Raw genomic sequence first — 24426 nt, forward strand, 5'->3', positions numbered from 1 at the left:
GGTTAAGTTCGCGTGCTCTGCTCTGGCAGCCCAGGGTTTGTGGGTTCGGATCCCAGGTGCAGACCTACACACCACTCGTCAAGCTGTGCTGTGGCGGCATCCCACATACAAAACAGAGGAAGACTGCCACAGATGTTAGCTCAGGGACAATCTTCCTCAAGCAAAAAGAGGAGGACTGGCAACAGATGTTAGCTCAGGGCCAACCTTCCTCACAAAAAAAAAAGAAAGAAGAAAAGAATATTCATATATTACCTTTCATTCTACTAAAAAGTACTGAAATGTACAATTTTTTCAAATAGTTATAATACAAAGAAAGTTCTCATTATACAACATACATATTAAGTTGTAGAGTTAAAAAGTGCAAGCTCTAATAACACAGAGGCATTTCTAAACTTGAATGCTTAATTTGCCCTCTAATATCAATAGTTAAGTAGAAAATAAAATGCCGAGACTTTCCAGAGCAGTGTTTTCAGCTGGGATGTAAGCACCAGAATCACCTAGTGAGTTTTTGGGAAATACCAATAGAAGGACCCCTTCCCAATACATTAAATCAGAATCTTCTGGAGGACATGAGCATGCATATTTTTTTAAGGTGTCACTTATGATTCAGCTGTAAACCCTGGGTGGGAACTACCACTCTACTCTAACACCTGTAAGTCAGTGCTGCTCAAAGCGTAGTCATGGACTGACACCAGGAATTTCCACTAGCAGTCCATGACAAGATAAGGACAGAAGTTGAAGGAGTCAGGCTTGAAGAGTTTTAAAGCAATCTGGCAGAGTAATCTTATACCTGCTGAAACTTTAAAAAAAAAAAAAAAAAAGTGGGCTTTTGAGTTTAATTTGAACTTGTAACTTTGCTTTTTTATATTCATCTTATTTTTGTAGTAACCCATTTTTATCGTATTTTATGAAATCAATTTCCAAAAGATTGGAAATTTAAGTTCTTTTTTAAATGTCTGTATTTATCTTTAATGTGGTTTATTTGTATTTTTCATCTTAGTATGTCACTAAAGGAACTAGAAATCAATCTACCTAAATTTTAAAAACCCAAATATGAAGTTATGGTAGATATGAACATTTAATTAAGAAGCTGAAGAACACCCAAATGGATAATAAAACAAGCAATGGTTCAATTAAATAGACGTATCTACTGAATTCCACTTATGTACTAAATAAAAGAGAATTCAACAGAACGAAACATGGGGATACAGTCTATATTTTAAGGATTCACAATAACATTGGTTAAATTATATAATCCCTATATGAGGACAGCTCAGCAAAGATAAGCCATTTCCAAAATAACCATTTCCAGCAAACTAATCCATTTATAGAACAGTATAAGTCTACTATAAAATACTTAATATTCTGTTTTTCCACGGGAGACCAAGTAAATGCCAATACAACATATACTAACACTTGTAGTTAAAATCACTTTTTAAAAAAAGGAATGTCATTAGCAATGATCCACTGATTTAAAACAATTTTGGGTAAACAGATAGGGAATTAGGTTTCATAAAACCAGAAATTATAAGCAACAGATGCCTGACAATATTTTATATAAAGACTTTTCTTCTTTTGGAAAGGAGAAATTAAACTCCACGAAGGTTAGTTTATGTAATACAAACTTCATAGAAAAGCTTACAGAGTTCTTGTTAAATTAGTGACATCAAACTGAGTTGGGAATTATTAACTTCAACACACTTTCAATATTTTTATGGACCTAAATATAGCTCTTAAAAACTTTCATAAACACACTTCCGCAAAATGAACATGAAGGAACTGTAACAACCTTTACCTCTTTCTGTTGGAGTTGACTGCGATAACTTGTAGACTGCTGCTTTATTTGAAGTTCTGATGCTTCATGCTTCTCTTCTAGATCAGTGCAAAGCTTTTTAAGCCTCTCATTCTAGAAGCAAAGAAAAAAGTATTTTCCACAAAAAAAACAAAAGTAAAAATGTTACTAACAGTTATGCACATGGCATTATGAAAAACATACTGCTTCATACGATAAAAGATGTAAAATATAGCCAGTTTCAGACAGAATTCTGGCCTTTAAAATATATTTTCAATTAAAGCTACTAGTACAATAAGCATGTTTACAAAGATTATGCATAATTCTGAACAAAAGTAAAAAAAAAAATGCTCAGTTTGATTTTCTGCTAAGAACAAGCCACTGATGAATGCTTGCCCATCTTTGTATACGCAGTGTCTAGCATATAGTAGGCAAAGTCTGGTAAATTAATGAACTAGATCACATGTGTGAACTTCTGTTTTCTCCTCAATAGGAGAACTTTTTTAAACAAAACTTTTTAAAAAAGAATTCTGGCTGAAGTACAAGCAGGAGGCCAAGACCTCAGATTACTTGTGTGCCTGAACTCCAGGCTCCTGAGGCACCTATGAAAAATCCAATCTGAAAACCACTACTAAAACTCAGTTTGAAAAACTACAATTAGAAGTACACAAAATAGGGGGCCAGCCCCGTGGCCGAGTGGTTAAGTTTGCGCACTCCACTTTGGCAGCCCAGGGTTTCGCCGGTTCAAATCCTGGGAGCGGACATGGCACCACTCATCAAGCCATGCTGAGGCGGTGTCCCACATGCCACAACTAAAAGGACCCACGCCTAAAAATACACAATTATGTACTGGGGGGCTTTGGGGAGAAAAAGAAAAAATAAAATCTTTAAAAAAAAAAAAGAAGTACACAAAATATTCTAATTCAATGAATCTAGACATCACAGTCTGTTAAGATGTTAGAAAATATGAAAAAAATACTTAAATTTTATGTACCTAAATTATTCACTGTTTATCGTTCTTTGACGTTTGAAACGAATAAGGACATAATGGAGCGAGAGAAATGGACACAAAAACTTTCTAGAAAAAGGAACTTACAAATTATTAGAGATAATTTACAGAGAATTCTACTAATATATCTATAAACACAGTTTAACAATAACTGAGAACAAGGAGACTGATGGTGAAGACTTTTTCTCTTTATGGATGTCATCTGTTTTCTTCTTTTATTGTTAGTACCAACAAGCTGATTCCGCTTCTAGCGATCCTGTGTACAGCAGAGCAGAACCCGCCCCATTGTTCTGCACCATCTTCTTAGCTTTCAGCATCACAGCAACTCGCAGCTGCCACAGTATGACAACCAAGAGACAGGGGGTGTTCTTCTCTGATCGGGAAAGGAACCCAGGCCGATCTCAACCACTAGACCACAAGGGCTGGTTTGTTTTTTCCTTATATTCTAGGAATTTCTTACATCAACAGACGTGAAAATTATGACCCAAGGAGATTATATGAATTTCCAGAGAAAATCAATGGAGTAAATTAAAGGAAAAAATTACAGCATACATAAATCCTAGTTTGGGAGTCTATCTCCCGAAATCAAACACAGACCTTGGTTATCTTGAAGAAATAATAATAAGAAACAGGACCAATGGTTAAACAACTAATACCTTCCATTGTATTGGCTACATTTGCATGATTTTCTGTGAGCTGTTAACATGAAAAACACCATACATAATTGAAGCAACACAATATACTGAAATCAAAACCTAGTCAGAAAAGTCCACTCTAGGTTTTCTTACATAAAAATATCTAAGGCTATTTGTTTAATTCTGATTAATAACTAGAATTCAAAAACTTTGAATTTGGCCAATACCTCATTGGTTGTCTCCTCTCACCTCCCTAGCCATGAGAGTCAGAATGGTTGAAAAGCACGTGAAGGACAGATTCTCTCCATGTGGGTGACCCATAACATACCAGGAGTTATCAGTGGCCACATTTTCTATTATGTGGAATATGGAGCAGAGGGGACTACTTTGAACAAAGAATAAACACACAAAAAAAGAACAGAGAGGAATGAAAATGAGAGAGACCGATTCCCCATGGCTTCCAGTTCTGGTGGCAGCCACTTCCTCAAGGCTACAATTTTGCTCTTGGAATCCATGAGGAATTCATATCCGTAAATTATTCCATCCTACTTAACTCTTGTTCTACCATCAAGGTTTACTGGAACCAATTTTAGCTTGTGAGTTTCTTTTTTGAGCAGTCCTAACTATCTGTAAGGACTGATATTTATGACTTTTATTCTTTCTTAGAGGTTTTCCAATAAACAGAGAAAATCTGCTTATTTTTTCTTAATAGAATAAAACTCATTCTATCTTGCGATTATTGTAAGAGGACATTGGATCCTTTTATAAATCTAAGAATAATCATGGGATCATAATGATCTTGTTTTTCCTGTATCTTGAAACATTTAAAAACAATTAAAATTGAAACATTTTGCTATTTTATCATCTTAAGAATTATTTTATAATTATTCAATTATTCCCAACTACGCTAAAAAAGACTTCAACAATAAGTAAATGGAAGACTGATGAAATCACCCACAAGAATGATGCAATAGTGAAATAACCAGTTTTCTGACTGCATTGCCCAAACTATTGCCAAAGTCTTTTAAAAAGGAAAAGCAATCTGGAGACACCATCTTTGTAGCTTTTTTTTTCTTTCATTGAACACAGCTGAAAATTCAGAATTTTCATTTTTCAACAAAGAGAAGAAAACTGACCAAGGAAAATATTTCACAATTATCAGATGACTAAGAAGATAAATGTAAAGAGGCAGAAAGCAGTACTCTAGAGCCTAACAGTTATGGTGAAACTGAGTGTAGAAGCAAAATCTCACACAAGTCTTCAAAGAACAATATCCTAGATGAATTTTCTCAAACTCAAGAATTGATGAGTGAACAATATATTTCTAAGAACAAAACGGAAATATGGTGTTCTCATAAAGTTAGTCATTCAGTAAGGAAAGATTTTATCCTGCAATATTTTGTGACAAGGACCTGAACCATTCCACTTTGCTAAATGGATATGTGACAGTATTCTTTCATTATATATGATATTCATACACCAACATTTATTTGATATAATTCATTCACAAACAAATGCTGAAAGCAGGTGTGTACACAAAGGTGACTGGGAGGAAACAGATGACAGAAAAATGAAAAAAATTCATGGTATTAATCATTCTAATTGGTATTCATAAATTTAAGAATAAAAATGCTTTATAATTATGGAGCAAAGATGACAGCCATTGTCTCTCCAACTAAATCATGAGCCACCAAAGTTTTCAAAAGTATTGGCTGTCATGACACAAGTCAAGAAAAAGAACCAGAAGTAAGGATAAGCTAAAACCTATCAGGGATAATTGAAATCCTGAATCAGTATTTACAAGATAAGATACAATCCAGTTCATGCGTAAGAGTTAATAAGCAGTTAACTGCACTCAAAGAACATTGCTTATTTTGAGTACATATGTTTTCAAAACCAGAAACATAAGGAACAAAAATCTGGATTTGCTATATATTAGTTCTTATTAAAATTTCTAATAAAGTTTTCCATTATCACTTTAGTCTTACTTCTGCAAATTACTTGTAAAATGATTTAATATAAAAAAATGTAAGAGCTCACTGGATCCAGATAGTAAGTGTGATAACGATTTTTCTTGGCATAGAGAGTTAAATTAGCTTAGGCTGGTTACTGTGACTTGCAACTGAAGAAACCTAACTAATTCAGTCAGCTTCAAATATTAACATCGATAAACAAATCTAATTTCCTCGGAAAACACACTGCCCTCTGCCTATACCAAAGCTTTCTAAATAGAATTTTATGTTGTAAGTTTCCTGACAACTTCAATCACATCTTCACCTTATCCTCGTATTGCACCGCTACACAAGGGTCAGGGTACGAAGTGCTCATGTGCTGACATAAGGCAAGATCACGTATAGTCAAAACCACGAGAGAAAATGAGGCCCTTGGGAAGTCCATCTGTTTCCCTCCAGTATTTGAGCAGCTCACGCTACTTTGAATACCACCAAATGAGGAAGCTGGCTTTCACTTGGGGATGTACTATACGAAAAATAAGTATTTCTACACACTAGAACCATACTTGCCATTGTCCAACGATAACACTATGAGAGAGATCAGAACTGAGATCAACAGAGGGGCAGAAGATTTCTATCTCCCCTCTCAAGCTCAATACAGAGCAGACATTCATTAAGCAGATCAATCCTATTTACTTTTTCCCTCCCAAATGTACACTGGCAAATTTACCTAAATTAATGCCACTACACACAGCTCTGCCATTTAATTTTTCTGGGTGAGCCTGTACTAATGTGCTTTCTCAAGGCTTTCTTTAGGGACTATAGGGACTAAAGAAGCTGTTGAGTTCATCTGTTACTAAAACACCTACCTATTAGATAATTACAGCTAAGGTCTCTTAAGCGCCACCAAACTGCCATCTTCTATTGAGGCGGAATCTACTGTAGTCCCTCTTGAGAGGTCCTTCTACTTTCAAATTCCACAATCTCATCTGGGTAATCCAGACCAGAGATCACTAATGCTTGTTCGCAGTAAATATTTTCTTAGATTTAAATTCAATTTTCTCCTTTTATGGGCTTAGCAGAAAGGAGAACATGCTTACTACAGTCCCCTAAGAAGATGTTCTGCTGAAATACTCTTAACTGTTCCCTCACTATTCTCATGCAAAGGCTAAGGAGTTGAGTGTCTTTAGTACTTCACAATAGATCCCACTTTAAATCCTTTCCTTTTCTTTATGACTTTCCTCTGAACCCTTTCCAAGTTTTCCTCATCCCCATTAAGTACAATGTCCAGAGCCAGTCACCATGAGGCACTGACTAATAACGGAAAAAAGGGTAAAATTAACTTGCTATTCCTATATTCTTAACTTCTTTGCTCACAAATATCACTTTCTTTCATGTTAGGGGATTAAAAACCTCTAGATTAAACAGAACTGCATTCTGCACTTACATGAAAATAAATGTACTACTGCAATTTAGCACACTGTTAGAACAGTAAACCCTTGATAATGAGAAATTGTTGCCACTAGTATTTCTACATTGGCAGCTTTCCCACTTTCAGCATACAGAAGCACAGATGGGAATGTTAAATAGCAAAATGCAGTAACATGTAAACATATTCTCTAAAGGAAAATGATAACGCTTTAAAAGACTGACATAAAGGGGAAAAGAGAAAAAGTGGTAAGCAGTGCATTAAACAGAGAAGACTGAAATAAAGTATGAATAACTTTCATGGCTTCAAAAAGGAAAAATCTAAGTTCAATAGTAGTCTTTAATTTTCCTTACCTCTGATCTTAAGATTGCATGAATGGCTTCAATTTCTTTTCTCCTAGAATTAGGTAATTCTGCTACGAAAGAAACAGCATATACTGAATATATGATCAACATCATGTTAAGTAATTAATAGACATTTTAAGGAAAATATATTTCACTGAGCTTTAAACAGAATGGTATGCTGACCTGAGAACAAATTCAGAAGACAAATATCACTTGATTTTTATCACAACTTTTTATTGCCACAAATGTTCTTTATTGTCACATAAGTCATTCTTTTTGCCTATCTTCTATACCCTAGGATGTCTACCTTTACTCCTTGGAAGTATTCACTGAAATTTTGTTACGGAAAATTAAGTTTTTACAAATTAAATCTCTCTCTGTTGGCTTAGTATAATTTTACATGAAACTATGAAACTGGGGTTTAAGATCTTCTAACTTCTGCACCCAATTTGTCGGAAGTACCATCGAGTCAATTCCAACTTCTAGCGACCCTGAGTAGAGCAGAGCAGAACGCTGCCCAGCCTTTCTGCGCCATCCTCTCACGGGACCCCTTCAGACAGTGCTCTGCTGCTATTCGTAGGTTTTCATGGCTAACTTTTCAGAAGTGGGTGGTCAGGCCCTTCCTCCTAGTCTGTCTTAGTCTGGAAGCTCCGTGGAAACCTATCCACCCTGGTGACCTTGCTAGTATTTGAAATATCAGTGGCGTAGCTTTCAGCATCACAGCAACACGCCACAGTATGACAACCCATAGATCTGCTCCCAATACTATCAAATAATTAATGACCTATAAACAAAGAATGAAAATGCACTAAAAGAACACTTATTTCAAGTAACAAGGACACAATTTATCTAAAATGGGGAATGAGCTCAGTCTGGTTTTGCACATTTTCATTTAAAAGGAGGGTCAGAGGGCCAGTACTGCCAAAATGACACTGTTGATGGTGCCAGAAAATCAACATCCACAGAGTTAGATTTTTTCCTAATTACTAATATTTCTCATTACAGCACTTTAATACTATAAAAATAACTTCTCTGAATTACAGTTTAAATCAAAAGAAAATACAAATGGGAACCAATAATAACAGTGACAAACCCACTCTTCTTCTTTTGAAAATTACCAGGTAGGGTTGCTTCTGTGGTTCTTTATACATCTTGCTTGAAACTCTGACAAGACTGTCTAATTGCCACTCAGAGGAGAACAAATTATAACCTAATCTGTTGAGTAAGGTAATTGTTAGAAGCAGCAATTGTTTCAAAGGGGGATTAAAAAACGTTTATGCAAACTTTCCCCTCTTACCCCGCACCAAAAATCCCTGCCTTTTTAAGAATAAAAGGGAAATATTATGCAAACCAAAAAACTCTTCCTTAATGAGGGAAAACAAAAAATAACAGCTACGGTTTATTAATGCTTCCTATTTGCTAGGTACAGTGCTAGGCATTTTACACTCATGACTTCATACCTCATGATAGGTATGGTTATCTCTATGTAACAGATAAGGAAACTCTGCTTTTTAGAGGATAAGTATTTAATAATTTGCTGAAGATCCCACAATTTGTAATGCATGGAAGTGTAATTTCAATCCACATCTGATTTAAAAGCCCAAGCTTCTGGGGCCGGCCCCGTGGCCGAGTGGTTAAGTTCATGCGCTCGGCTTTGGCAGCCCAGGGTTTCGCCAGTTCAGGTCCTGGGCACGGACATGGCACTGCTTGTCAGGTCAGGCTGAGGCAATATCCCACATGCCACAACTAGAAGGACCCACAACTAAAATATACAACTATGTACTGGGGGGCTTTGGGGAGAAAAAGGAAAAAATAAAATCTTTAAAAGCCCAAGCTCCTAACCTTGAATAAATCAGTACAGTGTTTGCAGAACAGCAACTTTCTGATATTGTAAACACGGATGCTTTTCAAGCTGTACCAACAGTATTATTTTGGAACTGTTATCTTGTTCATTGCTGGCACAGGGCAGACACTCAATAATACTTGTTGAACGAACAAATGAACTGTACTCTGACGCTACTTTTAAACGATTTACAAAATCGATAAATTAGGTGTTAAGCAAGTCCTATGTTAATACAAAGGGAAAACAATAAAAGCATTAAGCAACTTTGCAGATCTTTAATCACTCACTCAGCAAAATTTTTACTGAGCATCTCCTACGCACGAAGGAAGATGCCACATGCTGATAATATAAGGATAAATACAATACAGTCCCTACCCTGGGCATCAAGGAAAGAGAGAAATTACAACTCAACACGGTAAGTGCTGTCAGAGAGAGATCCACAAAGTTCTGTTAGAACACAGATCGTGGCAATCAACTCAATCTGCCAGGGAGTGAGAATGGTTTCACCAAGTACTCGAAATGTAAGCGGGTCGTACAGGGAAAACTATTCTCCAGGCAGAGGAGGGGAAAGGAGGAAGTAGAAAAGGAAGGGCTTCTATGCAGAGGCTTGCAGTTGTGTAGGTACCTCACAAAATTCCCTGTGGCACAAGCTCTGGATGCAAGCCTGCATGTGTATATGAAAGTGCATATTATGGCAATTGGGACAGAAGGGGAGGGAACAAGAGGTAAGACCAGGAAAGACAGGGTGAACCCAGAGAGAACAGGTTTCTGGTCTCCCTAAACTAAGAGGTTTGGATTTTATCCCAGAAGTAAGAGAGTCAAGAGATTTTAAAGCACATTTATTTTGAGAAATGTAACTGGCAACACAACAGAAAACGGAGTGGAGCAGGGAGAAATGGGTGACAGGACATGAAAGAGAACTAGTGCATGGCAGAGAGAATGGAGGTCTGAACTAAAGAAGTAGGAGTAATAAAGGAAAGACAAACATAACAAACAATTCTGGCATAGGATGAACAAGATTTGGTAACCAGCGAAGCAGGAGATGAAAAAGAAAGGCAAAACAAAGATGACAAAGACTTCTAGTTTAGGAGATTGGGTAGATAGTGAAACCATTAAGATTGAGAATACAGGAGCACATTTGGTGAGAACAAAATGAATTCCACCTGAAGTCTGCAGGACATCCAGGTTGGGGGATGCATATTTTCTGGCTAAGGGTCAAAGGAAAAGCCAACTGTTTTCCCCCTACATAGGACACAAGAAAAGACTAGTTGTTTCCTGCGTTATCCAGCCCTTCTTTGCTTCTAGTGCCCTCAAGGTCATGTGACCCTCTCCTGAACACAGGAAGAATTCCTTTTACTCCCAAGCCCAACCTGTCCCATCCGATGTACCTCCCTCCCAAGGGGCACCCCAAGCAGTAAAATGGGTTTCAGCAGCTCCCCAATCTTCTTCCCTTCTAAATAGACCCGGCAGAAATTCTAAATATAAACAGTCTTTTTATCAAACTATCCTTCTCTCCTTCAACCAAATAAATCTGAAAGCTCAGTTAAATAAGGATAAAAAAAATTAAACCAGAACGCTGATTTATTAATTTTTAAGTAATAAAAATAAGGAGTTCCTTCCTGTCAAAGGAACTGCTCTCCTTCAAAAGTCCAGCCCATTATCTCTCTGGAGGCAGACCTAGATTGAAATTAAAGAACTCTTTTGATCTAAATAGTGCTTGCTGGAAGAAATATCAAGAAATCAAAACCGTAATTAACTGAACCATCGATTACCGTGTAACTCTGGGTCACTATTCATCAGTAAAACAAAACGAGGACTTCAAAGATGAGCGAAGGTTGCTAAGGATACCAAAATAGAGTATCTTCCTTGTTCTACTGTCGAAATATGAGAGGAATGGGCAATTAGGCACAAAAACACATTTTCAGCTCGAACGCTGTAATGTGTCACCAGAATAAGCAAAAATATAAAATAATAGGAAAAACATCCATAGCCATGTTTCACTAGCAATAGAGTCAAGCCAGAAACGGTAAGAGCCACACTAAATATTTTAATTACGAGTTACTTCAATTGTTACCAAAAAAACGAGGAAAACAAGAAAAAGTGACCATGTGTCATACAAAACTACTTTTTTGAACTGTGTCAGTATAAAGGAAGAAGATCAAAATCAGTACTGCCCCCAAGTTAAGGGCCAAGTAAGAGGTGGGCGTGGATGAACCAAACAAAAATAAACTCTACTCGACGCGGGAGCCGTCTCGCTCTGCTTTGAGACACCCAGAGCATTCAAAGGGAGGAGACCCAGAACTCTTCCCCTGCCCCCAGGGGTCTCCTATCAGAGGAAATCGGTTAAGAAGAGGCAAAAGGAGGAGTGTGAGAAAAGGGCGGAGTGACAGCCCTCGGCGACCCGTCCGCGTCGCATGACAGATGGAGGTGGGGACCAAACGGACGCTCCCAGGGTCCCAGAAAAGCCCTCCCTCCCATCGCTCCAGCTGTTACCTTCCACTTCCTCCGTGCCCTCCATGAGCATATCCTTCGTAAAGTTTGAAATCTGGCCAGTGAGGGAAGCCAGGCTGCCCCCGACCTGACCCAGAGACTGGCCCAAGCCGGAGCCGAGGCCCCCAAGCCAGGACGACATCGCTGCGGGTTAGAGAACGACCTGTCCGCTCCGAGAAAAGCGTCCAGCGCCGTCGGACGACCCCGCCAAGTGTCCTCGAACCGCTGCCTCCGCGAGACGAATGCGAATCAAAACCCGCAGGATTCGATAGCACAAGGAGGGGTTCCTAAGCAACGCCGGCTCCGAGGGGCGCGCACCAACGGCCGCGCTCTGCCTAGAAACGCAGAGGCCTGGCCGGGGGCTTTACCAGGGGCCCGCCTCCAGGGACACCGTCACCGCTGCGGGGCCTCTGCTCATCCCCGCGACTTCCCACCGTCCGGGTTGGGCCACTTCTTCCTCTGCTTTACTGACTTTCCCCAGTTCCGTGAGCAACTCCTGCCAACTCAACGCCGGCCGCCATGACACCCACTCTGAACGCGGCAGCGGGTCATAGAGAGGCGCCGCGGTGGTGTAGAAGGGCCCTGCGGAGCCGCCGGACGTGTCCTTGGCGCAAGGGAGCGTGGGATCGTGGAGGACCGAGTATGGCCAGCCCGTGCCGGCGCCTGCAGCCCAGGGCAAGGTCAGCGTCCACGTAGCCTACTGGCTCTGGTGGCGGGGGTAGTAGCCTCAAGAACCCGTGGCGAAACGGCGCTCTCGGCCGGCTGCAGTTGGGTTTCAGGCAGAGCAGAGCCTCGGCGGGTGCCCCACGAAGCTGCGTGTCCTGGGAGCCCCTTGGACCCTCAACCGAGTTGGTGAAACCTGATTAACTCTGGCTACACCCGCGAAGGCAGCGTGCGAGGACACTTGGCGGGGTGGCTGCACCGCGCAGGAAGTAGCTTTACATAACTGATCACAAGTTACTGTATCGATTGTTCAGCAACCTCTCAAGAGCTGTTCTGTTCCTGGCGCTACGGTAGCAGCTGAGAATACACAGATGAAAAGGCTGGGTGGCAAACTCAAGGGTCCAGGGAGGATAGACACATATTGATTACCTTGTATAGTACAGATTTCTTCTGGCGGCTCCAGCTCACAGTAGAAACCCTGCCTTCTTTAAAATACGAAGAGCTTTATTCATGAAGCCGACTCAACCCATGAAGAAACAGGCCACCTTTTTTCAAAATAGCTCATTAGAAGACAGCATGGCAACTTATAGAAAAAATGCTGTTCCAATGTAAACCCTCCTGTGGTTTTGGTGGCACTAGCTGTGCAAGTGCCCACCCCTCCCACAGACCTGTCACACAAGGTGGTATGCACACCAGTGTCCTGCCTTGCCCGCTTTCCTCCCTAAAGGAAGAAAGGTCACGTGACTTACAAGCAATTGTTGCAATGACACGTGGACGCACATTACCTGGCGGGAGAGGCTACCACATTTTCGCTTTCAAAAGAATGGAATAGATGTGCAGGTCTTTTAAGCAGAGTAATAAATGCGCTGGCATCTTTCTCTTTGATTTTATTCACAGGAGGGGCCACCACAGATTGCACCATTTGTGAATGGAACACTGGGAATGCCTCCGGTATTTGGAATCAATGGCACGAGGCAATAGTAACTGGCCCTGAAATGTGAATGCTTTTGAAAGAAAATTTCCATCTCGCTTTGGAAGAGTTTATTAAGTGTTTTCCATATATTTGAAAGACGTCATTGTCCATGGGTTAGATGTGCAGACTCCGGGGCCTGACTGCCTGGATCTTTCCCTTATTAGCTATATGACCTTGGGTAGGTTACTAAACCTATCGGTGCATCAGTTTCTCATTTGTCAAATGGGGAATGATAATAACAGTGCCTACTGGATGGGATTGTTAGGAGGACTAAGTAAGCTAATATTTCTAAGTGCTTGGAACAGTGCCTGGTACATGGTGAGTTCTAGTTAAGTGTTTGTAAAGGTTTTAAATAGTGGTATACGGGTGACCTGCAACTTATTAATGTGTCTACCTTTATTCTGGGCAGTGGGAATACAGCAGGAGAAAAAAAACACACACACACACAAAGTCCCTGGTCTCATGGAGCTTGCTTTCTACTGGAAAGGGACAGATGTTAAATAAAATGTAACAGATATAAAACAGATGGTGATGACTGCTATGAGGAAAAAAATAAAAAGACAGGGTAAGGATGATATGGAAAGGCTGTGGGGAGACAGGGCACTTGTAATGTTGTAGAGAGTGGTCAGGGAAGGGCTCACTGATAAGGTGATGTTTGAACCGAGACTTGGAGGAAGGAAAAGAGTGAGATATGTGGGTATCTGGGAAAGAGCAGTCCAGCAGAAAGAAACAACTGATGCCAGGGTCCTTTGGCAGGTTAGAGGATCAGCAAAAAAGGCAAGGATGGTTGGAGCAGAGGGGGCTGGGAAAGGGTAGTAAGCAATGAGGACCAAGAAGCAAGAACAGGAGAGGGCAGACCACACAGAGCCTGGTAGGTGTTGTAAGGACTCCAGCTTTTACACAGAGTGGGATGTGGAACCATTAGTTAGATGGAGAACCGTTAGTGGGATGGGGGACTGCTTTGAGCAGAGTCGTCACATGAACTTAGGACCTCACTGGGTACCTCGGTGACAGTGAAAAGTTTAGGCGCTGTAAGTCAAGCTCATATTTTCTACAGGTGTGAAGTCTCCAGAGTGACATTTCCATAAATCCATGTCATGCCATAAAGATACTGCAAATAATGAAGAAAACAAACACAAAGATATGCCTTTACATCATTTATTAAGTGATTAACATAAAAGCTACATCCTAGAAGTTCCTTATGGGGGATTTTTTCTGTGGGATTGACTATGGCCCAAGAAACTTAAAAGTGTGATTCTGATAAATAACATGATATGATGTTTGGGATGTGCTTCAAAATAATAGGGGCAGGGTAAATGAAACAAGAATTGTCAGCAATTGCTCATTATTGAAGCTGGGTAACGAGTACACAGGGGTTCATTATAGGAGTCTTTTACTTTTGCATATGTTTGAAGTTTTTCATAATAAAAAATTAAAAGACATACAAGTTTGATGACGTCTGGGCTGAAGACCCTCCTCCTTCTCCTGCCAAATACTCCTGTAGTTAATATAGGTGTTCATCGTTCCACGAGTAGCAAAACCAGCCCAGCACAATCAAACATACCACAACAGACAAAGCCCGTGAACCTGAGTGGCTCCAGGCAGTGGCGTCTAGGCTGCCCGGTTGAAATTCTCAACCTAGGACTTTTGAAACCACGTGGATATAAACAGGAAAAAAAAAAGGCAAACAAAAAACTACTATCAGCTGCAAACTGGTTTTCGTTTCTGAAGAGGTGGGATTATCAATACTTCTATAGGAAAAACAGTTCCTTTGAGAAAACCATCCAAATGGGCTTATGTATACAAGTGTAAAGCAAAAAGCCATTTTTAAAGTAGACTTTAAAATATTAGTCTGATCTTTCCCTCTGAATTTCTAAATATGATGCTTAAAATGCCATTTTTCTCATTAATTTTAGACATGGTGTACCAACTTTCTATTATGGAAAACAGAAGATTTAGCACTCTTCTATTACCCTGTGACGCCACTTCCCTTCCTTAGAGTTCCCAATATAGTGCTATCATGAATATTGGTAAAATCACTAATCAACATTCACCTTGTATAACTATATCAGTATTGTCCATTGCTGAGCCAAGAGGTGTGTACAAAGATTACATATCCTTTATTTTTCAACTTTTTTTCTTCCTGAAGTTAACAAATTCCATCTTTTAAATTTGCGCAATTTCCTGTTACTGCAGAATCACTAATCCTTCTAAAACTTACTAACAAATTGTAAAACATGCTAATTCTGTTTTCAACAAAGCATCAATAATTCTATTATTTGTTTACACTCAGTCCTCTCTACCCAAAACCCTATGGTTTTCTGCTCCATTCTCCCTCTGACTATTCTCTGGGCCCTGTTTTTCTTACTGGAAGCTTATAGAATCTTCTCTTTACCTCTGATGCTCTGAAATTATAACAGTGTGCCTCAGGGTGAGTTTGTTTGTTGTTTCATTCATTATGCTGGGCACTCAGCAAACCCTTTCAAAAACCATTATCTTTTACTTCTGCAAATTATTTAAAATATTTTTAAAGTATTTTTTATTGATGGATTCCTTCTAACAAATCCGTTTTTTCGGAAACTTTTAGTCAATTCTCCTGATTTCAGACTACATTTCACCCCCACCTTCCAAGATAGTTGTTGCTTTCATTTTTTGTGTACTGTTGGGCGTACTTTTCTTAATACTTAGTATTCAGCTTCCTCAGTTCTGCTCATTCTGTATCAACTTTCCATCTAACACAAAGATGTTCACATCTCACTTCTGCTGTTGTCTCACCTGGCAGTGACTGCTAATTGCCCCCAAAAGTCTCTTCTCCCCTTCAAGCATAGTCATTGAACGCTCACTTTCTACCTGGGTGCATGCCCAGTGCCTCTCCTGATCCCCTCATCCCTTTACCATTTTCATTCACACCTGTTTTTGGGGTGCTTTCATTCTGAACAGCCATCACCTATTTCTCTCTGGCAAAGGATCGTCTTTGGGCAGCCAATGCCCACATTGTCTGTGTGCCCAGAGAGCTGAAACACAGCCTTGTTCAGCGATATTTTTAAATGATGCAGCTCCCTCGCCTGTGGGGAGGGACAACTCCAAGATATGAATATACAGATACTCAGATATGCATCACTACAGTTGATGATGTGGATTGATGGGCAAAGTACCATCCTACGTGTTCAGAACTGAACTATAGTGATGAAAAAAAGTGCATAAACTTAACAGGAAGAGAAACAAAGTCAACAAGCGGGGACTAGGAGCCTTGCCTAAAATTCTTATCTGAGACAGGTTAAACAGTATCTGTAGTGTTAAAAATTCAGCCAATTTTTTGGGTTGCTTACGGTGGACACTGGCATGGAATGCTCTTTGGTAGAAGGTGTAGTTAATAGGCCTTTTAAGAGATGATTTTTTTAAAAAGGCTTGGGGATATTCTAGAAAGGAGAGAATATTCTAGAAAGTGGAGCCAGATTGGTTGGTGTAGTAAAATGTAAATACAATTAAACATATTTTTATAAAACTTTACATGATAAGATTTTGCCTATAGAGGCTGGCCCGGTGGCGCAGTGGTTAAGTTTGCATGTTCCGCTTTCGTGGCCTGGGGTTCGCTGGTTCGGATCCCCGGTGCGGACATGGCACCGCTTGTCAAGCCGTGCTGTGGTAGGCGTCCCACGTATAAAGTAGAGGAAGATGGGCATGGATGTTAGGTCAGGGCCAGTCTTCCTCAGCAAAAAGAGGAGGATTGGCAGCAGATGTTAGCTCAGGGCTAATCCTCCTCCTCAAAAAAAAAAAAGATTTTGCCTACATTTCAACTCCATCTTTTGTTCATTACCTGCTGGCCTCTTCAGTGTTCTTTCTTCCTCAGACACAAGCAGCCACTCCTCACATCAGAGCCATCAAGCCTGTTGTTCCCTCAGGCATGTATGGTGGCACACCTTTGCATGGCTGCCTCATCATTTTTCAGGTGTCTGTTTGAATGTCACCTCTGCAGAGGCCTTCCTTGAACCCAGTCTGAAGCAACCCACCTCCCAGTCACACTCCATCACATCATCCTGTTTTGTCTTCCTGTCTCACTGGACAAACAGCTCCTAACATGTTATGATGTTATGTTCATTACTTTCAATGTTTCTTCTGCTGGGTGGTCAACTAGCATGCAAGCACCATGAGAGCAGAGTATCTTATTCATGGCTCTGTTTGAAGAACCCAGACTATGCCAGGCACATAGTAAGTGCTGAGATGTTTTGTTGAATGAATGAATGATCTAGGAGTTGCTTCTCTAGCAGCCCCTGAGACGAAGGTTGGCAGGGCTTCCTGACACAGGGAGAACTGGAACAATCTTGGGAAAGAACAGGGCACAGGAAAAGGGTGGTAGTTCAGTTCAAAGAGAAAGAGTCCTCGTAGCAGGGAATGGCCAGTGAACTTTAGAGACAGGGATAGCAAAGGGGCAAAGGACAGGGGGCAAGGAGAGTGTAAGAGTGCCTGGAGGTGGGGGAAGAGCCTGGCTTATTTGAAAACCTGTCAGGAGGCCTCCTAGGACCACAGTGTGTACAGGGAAATGGCAAGAGTACAGGCTGGAGAGGTCAGCTGGACCCAGATTACCTATAAAGTGAACAAGGAGCATTTGGTAATGCAGACACAAAATGATTAAAAGGATCCTAAAATATGCAAATCTTCAGGATAAGGACAACCCCCAAATTCCCTAATTTTTATAAAAGATGAAGTTTCTAGCTAACATATAAAATGGGCCTTCAAATCAATTTGTATTTCATGGGGCCCACAGGTGAGTGTTGGTGAGACCAGAGCCATTTGGTGGCATCCAAAACAATGAATTGGTCCTTCTAAGCTCTAAGCTATGAAGTTATGCTAAAAGATGCATGTAATCAATTTGAAACTTTTATCTTTCAAAATTTGTGCCCAACCCAAATTCAAGCTAATATGGATATACAGCCTCATCATAAAACTTGAGGATTCTACAATCCTCAGTCAGTCCAGGTGGATTCCCATGATTACAGTTAGTGTAGTGTCCAGCGTTGGATAAAGTGAGGGAAAATAGCACTCTTAAAAATTCTTACTCATGTGCTTTGTTTGGCTCTAAGGGTTAAAAACACAATTGAGCCAATATTTAAAAATCAGATTTCAAATAAAAATTTGGAATTTTTAGCTTCTCTTAGAAAAGATCAGAGATCCAGTAATAACAGGTGCTTTGGTAGCAGTTAGCTGGAATGGAGCATCAGTGGGCTCCCACGGCCTCCTTCATTCCTTACCGAGTCTATAACATAATGCTTCTCAAACTGCACTTGGCACATGAATCCCCTGGGCCCCATGTTAAAAATGCAGGCCCTGACTCAGTAGGTCGGAGTGTGCCTTGCAATGGCATTTCTGAAAAGCTCTTAGCTCGTGCAGATGCTGCTGGTCCTCCAACCATACTTTGAAAGCAAGGCTCTGCATTAACAAGAAACACATCAAAACGGAAATAAAAAAGCAAACATTATCTTTATTTAATAATCTTTGATATTTAAAATACAACTCATCAAACATCCACATTAACAATAGAATCCTCAGTGTTCAACAGTGCTTTGGAAGCCCGGCTTTTCTAAGGACCAGACAGGAAGGCCCGTGTGTATAATAACGGCAAAAGAACTCAGAGAGAGAGGAGCACACACAGAAGGGCTGCAGTGTTGGGTCCTGAGCAAATGGCACTGCCACAGTGCACTTGTGTCATGGCCAAAAGACAATGCTTTTTATTTCAGATGTTTTTTGTACTTGAGTTTCAAAGTTTATTTATACAGAACAGTAATTTTTAAAAAGTTATTCCTACTAGTCCAGTGTTGCAGAAATTAGATAATCACATTCAAATAGACGTTTTCCTCTTTAAAAAAAAAAAAACAAACATTAAAAAAAATTCCTGGAAACATTCACCTTTGAACTATGCAAGAGACGACTGAAGTGCTTCCGCAACAGATCAGGAATTTCACATACATTTCACTAATGCTTCCCCCACCTTGTTTACGAAGCCATGGTCTTAAAAATTTATCGATACACTATTATTATTAAACATGCCAATTACTCTCAATTTAGACGTGATGTTACTAGCATTAATTGTTAAAATGCCAGACCATTTTGGAAGATCATGTATACATTTAAACGCTTGTTAGGGCTCAGATACAACAAACGATGTACTTTGATAGTGGCCATGGGCCTTTCCAATTGCAGATAAAGTTTTTAATATGAAGTCGTCAATATTAACTATTGAATCCTCTCAAGGATTGAAAACATCAAGATTTATTTTTTAACTGGAGATATTTCAATTATAATCATTACGTTTTGCTTATGCACTGAATCACTCTTTTTTTAATTTGCACAGGTCAATTGGGCCAATTTTAAAACATTCAGTAAATCTTGGCACTAGTATGATACTATAGAAACAGTGTCAAACCTGCAGACATTAAAAATGTGATTGAGGCTTTGACTGGAATAAAACTCACTTTATTCAACTTAATATTAAATGAAACAATGTGGTCTACTGGTAGTTTTGCATATAATGATCCTCAACTAGTTCTGAGCTTTATTCCTCACTGACTTTGGCATGAATAAAGTCTTAAGAAAAATCAAATTTTAAAGAAGAAAAGCACCTCATTAAACATCCTGTGGATTGTAAGTTATTTGGCCAAGATCTTAGAGCTGAAATATAGTCTACCTGCAGCAACCTCTTCAAACAATATACATTACTGAAATATTTCTATGTTAATTACTGTAAAAAAAAAATGTATGTTGATGCTTTTAGATCAGAGGTTAACTACTCTGACTTTTTAAAATATAAATAACTACTTATTAAATCCACGACATCTCAAAATATGAAAGGAGTATTTCCAAAGCTTGTTTAAACTTTACTTATACCACTAGCATCGCCACTGCATGTATTTATCCTGGTCATACAAATTATACATTAGAAAAATGATACCAATAGTTTAAATATTAAACATTAAGGTGTTCCCAATTGATAAAACAGAATGGAAATCTTTATATAAATAAAGTTCTTAGCAGGACAGTTACTGTGACTTTGTTGGTCCTGACTTTCTTGCAGGTGGTTTATAGTAAACAGCAGTTCCTGATGTGTGAACTATAGCTTTGTATAACTTTTAAATTCTCTGATACTGTGCTTATGATTTATGAGCATTGGCATCTTTTCATACCGGCTAATCAATTAAGAAATGGAATCTAAAGGTTCAAACGAATTTAAGCCGATCCACGGATGATGGCAGTTCACCAGTGACTCTGGCTCTGCCTGCCAAATAGAACGATTTCACAACAAACTAAAGAAACACATTCAGACATATCCAGTGTGTGCTCAGCTCTGCTTTAAAAAAAATCCCTAACAAACGAAGGTCAACACGCCCTATTTCCTTAAGTGCTGTCACAGGGGCGTGCAGTCTAAGAACTCTGTAAACTCGAAGTCTGAAACTTTCAGATGCATATCTGCTTTCTCATTGTTATATCAGGAAGTTTGTCAACTCAAGTGTACAAAAGGCTTAGTGTAATTTTTCAATGGGAAAAGGTATAGGCCAAATATCCACGGGAAACATGAGCAGCAAACTGGGGATAATTACAGAAACGTTCAGTCTTAAAATATTTTGGTTTGTAAATCCTGAGGGGGTAGTACGAAACTCCACCACCCCTTGCAGTTCTAAAGTTTTAAAATTCTTCTGAAACATTTTCAATTGTCAAAAGAAAGCTTTAGATTTTAAAGTAAACCTGTCTAATTTCATGTAAGGGAAACTTCATAAAACTTCATTTGGCACAAAATAATGACTAAAAAATCTGTCTCTATCTAAGAGAAAGCTATTTCATAATCATTAATAAAAGGCATTTTCTCATCTCTTTTCAGTTAGCAATAAATCCTAGGTCAAAAAAATTTCCCTGATAAAATACGTGCAGCCATACACCAACATGGCAACATACTATACTTTTTTAAGTTGTTGGCTGAAATTTCTTCTTAAATTTTAGCCTATGAACAATTCGACATTCAAAAGGGCTTCAAAAGGGGATGGAGAATGAGGCGTGGGGAGTAGACGACAGATCTAAAACACCATTTCAGAGACATGGGTAATTTTCACCAAAATCATACCACTGGATTGACCCAGCAAGAAACTCCATGTGCATCCCAATTAGAGAATGTTTATCAAAACTAAAGATTTTATTTACAGACCATTAAGTACCATGTGACTTCTATCATTCTTAAGCTATCTAAACATGATGCAAGTGTCAAATTACAGTATAAATTTAAATATATTTCATTAGTAAATCATGTTCATGTTCCAGATGATCATCTCTGGCAAGCTATACCTACTAGAAGACGCACAGCGGAAGCCGACCTCTACATTCCACGGCTCAGCTGTCACCAGAACAGAAAGCTGCAGTCACAAGAGAGAGAACAAAAGGAAACTGCTACTATCATTGAAGGCCAAATGTTGTCTAGCACATTCATGATGGGTATTATATGCTAAGTCTTATAGCAGAAGGAAACTTGCTTGCATACTATGCTTCTATTTTTCTCAGCTGGAGAAGAAAGGAAATAATAAGGTGCAGGAAAGAGGGTCACAACAAAGCTGTGAAGTTCGGACAGGATTGAGAAGACATTCGTAAAGCGACTGGGAAAGGACATGCGCACACATTTAAAAAAGGCTCATTTATTCTCAAATACTTGTGCAGAGCTGATTTCAGAGTTTGGGAATGCACCAGAATCATGAAATAATGATCCCATCTTAGAGGGCTGAAAAAACAAAACCTCAAGAAAGGTCCCCATCTTTCAAAAGAGCTGTAGAAAAATAATGAAAACCAAGTCACAGAGGAATTGTGATCAGAGAAAATAACACAAGGAAACACCCAAGCACACGATACATAGTTAGAGGGAGAACAGCTTGTCCTTCTGGAACCGTTACTATTATCAACACAGATGAAACACTGTCCTAAAAGGTCAATTTGGTTAACAAAAAAATAAAAGCAATGATTAGATGATGAAAGTGAGCCAAATTACCTAGACCAAAGGGAGGAAAAGAAAACAAAATGTATCGAAAAAGTTCTGTGGCAAGAGCTAATCAGTTGGTCTGCAAAAAGATCCAAGAAAAATGCCCTAATTTTAGACACGTTAGATATTGCACATTCAAAAAAGAAAAAGGAACATTTAGAAAACTATTTCAAATTTCTTTAATTGCTGAATGCCTCTTTGGCTAGTATTTGGAGGATCATTATTTAGTCCTACAACTAACGCATTTTTCCACTTTCTCATCTTTTTGTTTGCAAACCACCTAAAAGTCTTATTTCCTCTGCTGAACATTGCTCTCTGTGACACATTACCAAAATGGACCCTAACTCACAGGATAATGTTGGAAAGTATGAACATCTAAATGGTTTGTAAAAGGTATTATTGTTTTCCTTCGGTTTTGAGATCACTTCTAACAGTTTCTAAAGACATGGTCACAGCAGCCCGAAGCATGTCTTCTTCACTCATAGCATCACCTGCTGGGAAAGAAAACACATGTATCCTTAGAAGTTTCTGGAAAATTCTCAGTCATCAAAAGGTAAGCTCTTAGAATATGTATTTCTATTTGACTACTATAGTTTCCTTTTTTTAAATTGTTTAAAAATTCATGGAGTAAGATTTACTCTTTAGGGTTCTATAAATTTTGACAAATGCAGCGAGTTGTACAACTACCATCGCCAACCATACAGAACTGTTCCACTGCCTGAGAAAGTCCCCTCACGCTGCCCCTCTGTGGTCAATGCCCAACCCTTAATCCTAGGCAGCCATTGATATGTTCTCTACCCTATAGCTGTGCCTTTTCCTGCATCTCAGCACAAAAGGAATCACAGTGAGTATGTAGCCTTTTGAGTGTAGCTTCCTTCACTTAACATAATGCATTTATTTTGTATTTGAAAACAAATGCGGGGCTGGCCCCGTGGCCAAGTGGTTAAGTTCGCACGCTCCGCTGCAGGTGGCCCAGTGTTTCGTTGGTTCGAATCCTGGGCGCGGACATGGCACTGCTCATTGAACCACGCTCAGGCAGCGTCCTACGTGCCACAATTAGAAAGACCCACAACGAAGAATATACAACTATGTACCGGGGGGCTTTGGGGAGAAAAAGGAAAAAATAAAATCTTTAAAAAAAAAGAGAAAACAAATGCATTATGCTAAGTGAAAGAAAATATAACTTTGTTGTGTATATCGACAATTCATTACTTAAAAAAATTTGCCTTGAAATAATTAGTCACAGAAAGTAGCAAAGAGGGGCTGGCCCCGTGGCTGAGTGGTTAAGTTCGCGTGCTCCGCTGCAGGCGGCCCAGTGTTTCGTTGGTTCGAATCCTGGGCGCGGACATGGCACTGCTCATCAAACCACGCTGAGGCAGCGTCCCACATGCCACAACTAGAAGAACCCACAACGAAGAATATACAACTATGTACCGGGTGGCTTTGGGGAGAAAAAGGAAAAAATAAAAAATTAGGCTCTTGCATTTAAAAAAAAAAGAAAGTAGCAAAGATAGTTCAGAGAGGTCCTGTGTGCACTTTGGCTCAATTTCACACAATAGTTAAATCTCACTGATGACAGCTCCAACCAAAGCCTGGATATTGACACTGTACAATGTTGGGTGTAGTTCTAAGGCATTTTATCCTATGTGCAGATTCGTGTGACCATCACTACCACATTCAAGACAGACAACTGTTATGGTCCCACAAAGATCTCCCGCCTGTTATCCCTTCATATTCACACCCGCTTCTCTTCCCCAACCTTCCCTAACTACAGGCAACCACTCATTTATTCTCTCTCTATATAAATTTGTCATTTTAGAACGTTACACAAATAGCATCATACAGCATGAGATCTTTTGAGATTGCTTTTTTGCCCTCAGCATAACGCCATGGAGACTCATCCAAGTTGTTGCACTATTAACAGCTGGTTTCTTTTGAATCATGAGTAGCACCCCAGGTATGGATCCACTACAGCTTACTATCCGCCTACCATAGGATATTTTGGTTTTGGATTATGACAAATAAAGGTGCCATAACATTTGCACACAGATTTTTGTATGGACAGAAGTTTTCATTTCTCTGAGTTTAAATGCTCAGGAGTGTAACTGCTGGGTTGTACGGTCAGTGTATGTTCCATTTTTATAGAAATTGCCAAATTATTGTCTGGAGTGGCTGTACCAGTTCAAATGAAATGTAGACATTTTACCTCCCTTTATATCCCTTTACTCTCCCATTTATAATGTAACTGCCTTAAAGACTTCCTATATTTACACTAAAAACCAAATC

General features: G+C 39.4%; 2 protein-coding genes across 9 annotated transcripts in view; both read right to left on the reverse strand.

The window, feature by feature from the left end:
* TRIP11 (thyroid hormone receptor interactor 11) overlaps window positions 1–15020 on the reverse strand; it is a 64354-nt gene extending 49334 nt beyond the window's left edge. For 2 of the 4 annotated variants that reach the window (XR_011533102.1, XM_008530196.2), the window contains exons 1-3: window positions 11498–15020; window positions 7171–7232; window positions 1796–1906 (exon numbers count right to left, since the gene is read on the reverse strand). Coding sequence is in view for 2 of the 4 variants with exons in the window: in XM_008530196.2 (XP_008528418.1) it covers window positions 1796–1906; window positions 7171–7232; window positions 11498–11636 (312 nt within the window). In the remaining 2 variants the exon portion in view is untranslated. The remainder of the gene's footprint in view (window positions 1–1795; window positions 1907–7170; window positions 7233–11497) is intronic. The other 2 variants (XM_008530197.2, XM_070594475.1) reach the window with 2 other exon arrangements.
* Window positions 15021–18589: 3569 nt separating this feature from the next.
* ATXN3 (ataxin 3) overlaps window positions 18590–24426 on the reverse strand; it is a 36487-nt gene continuing 30650 nt past the window's right edge. For 3 of the 5 annotated variants that reach the window (XR_011533104.1, XM_008530200.2, XM_070594480.1), the window contains exon 11: window positions 18590–22634. Coding sequence is in view for 3 of the 5 variants with exons in the window: in XM_008530200.2 (XP_008528422.1) it covers window positions 22537–22634 (98 nt within the window). In the remaining 2 variants the exon portion in view is untranslated. The remainder of the gene's footprint in view (window positions 22635–24426) is intronic. The other 2 variants (XR_011533103.1, XM_008530201.2) reach the window with 1 other exon arrangement.

Source organism: Equus przewalskii, chromosome 25, assembly GCF_037783145.1.
Source record: "Equus przewalskii isolate Varuska chromosome 25, EquPr2, whole genome shotgun sequence".
In the NCBI taxonomy this organism is placed as follows: Eukaryota; Metazoa; Chordata; class Mammalia; order Perissodactyla; family Equidae; genus Equus; species Equus przewalskii.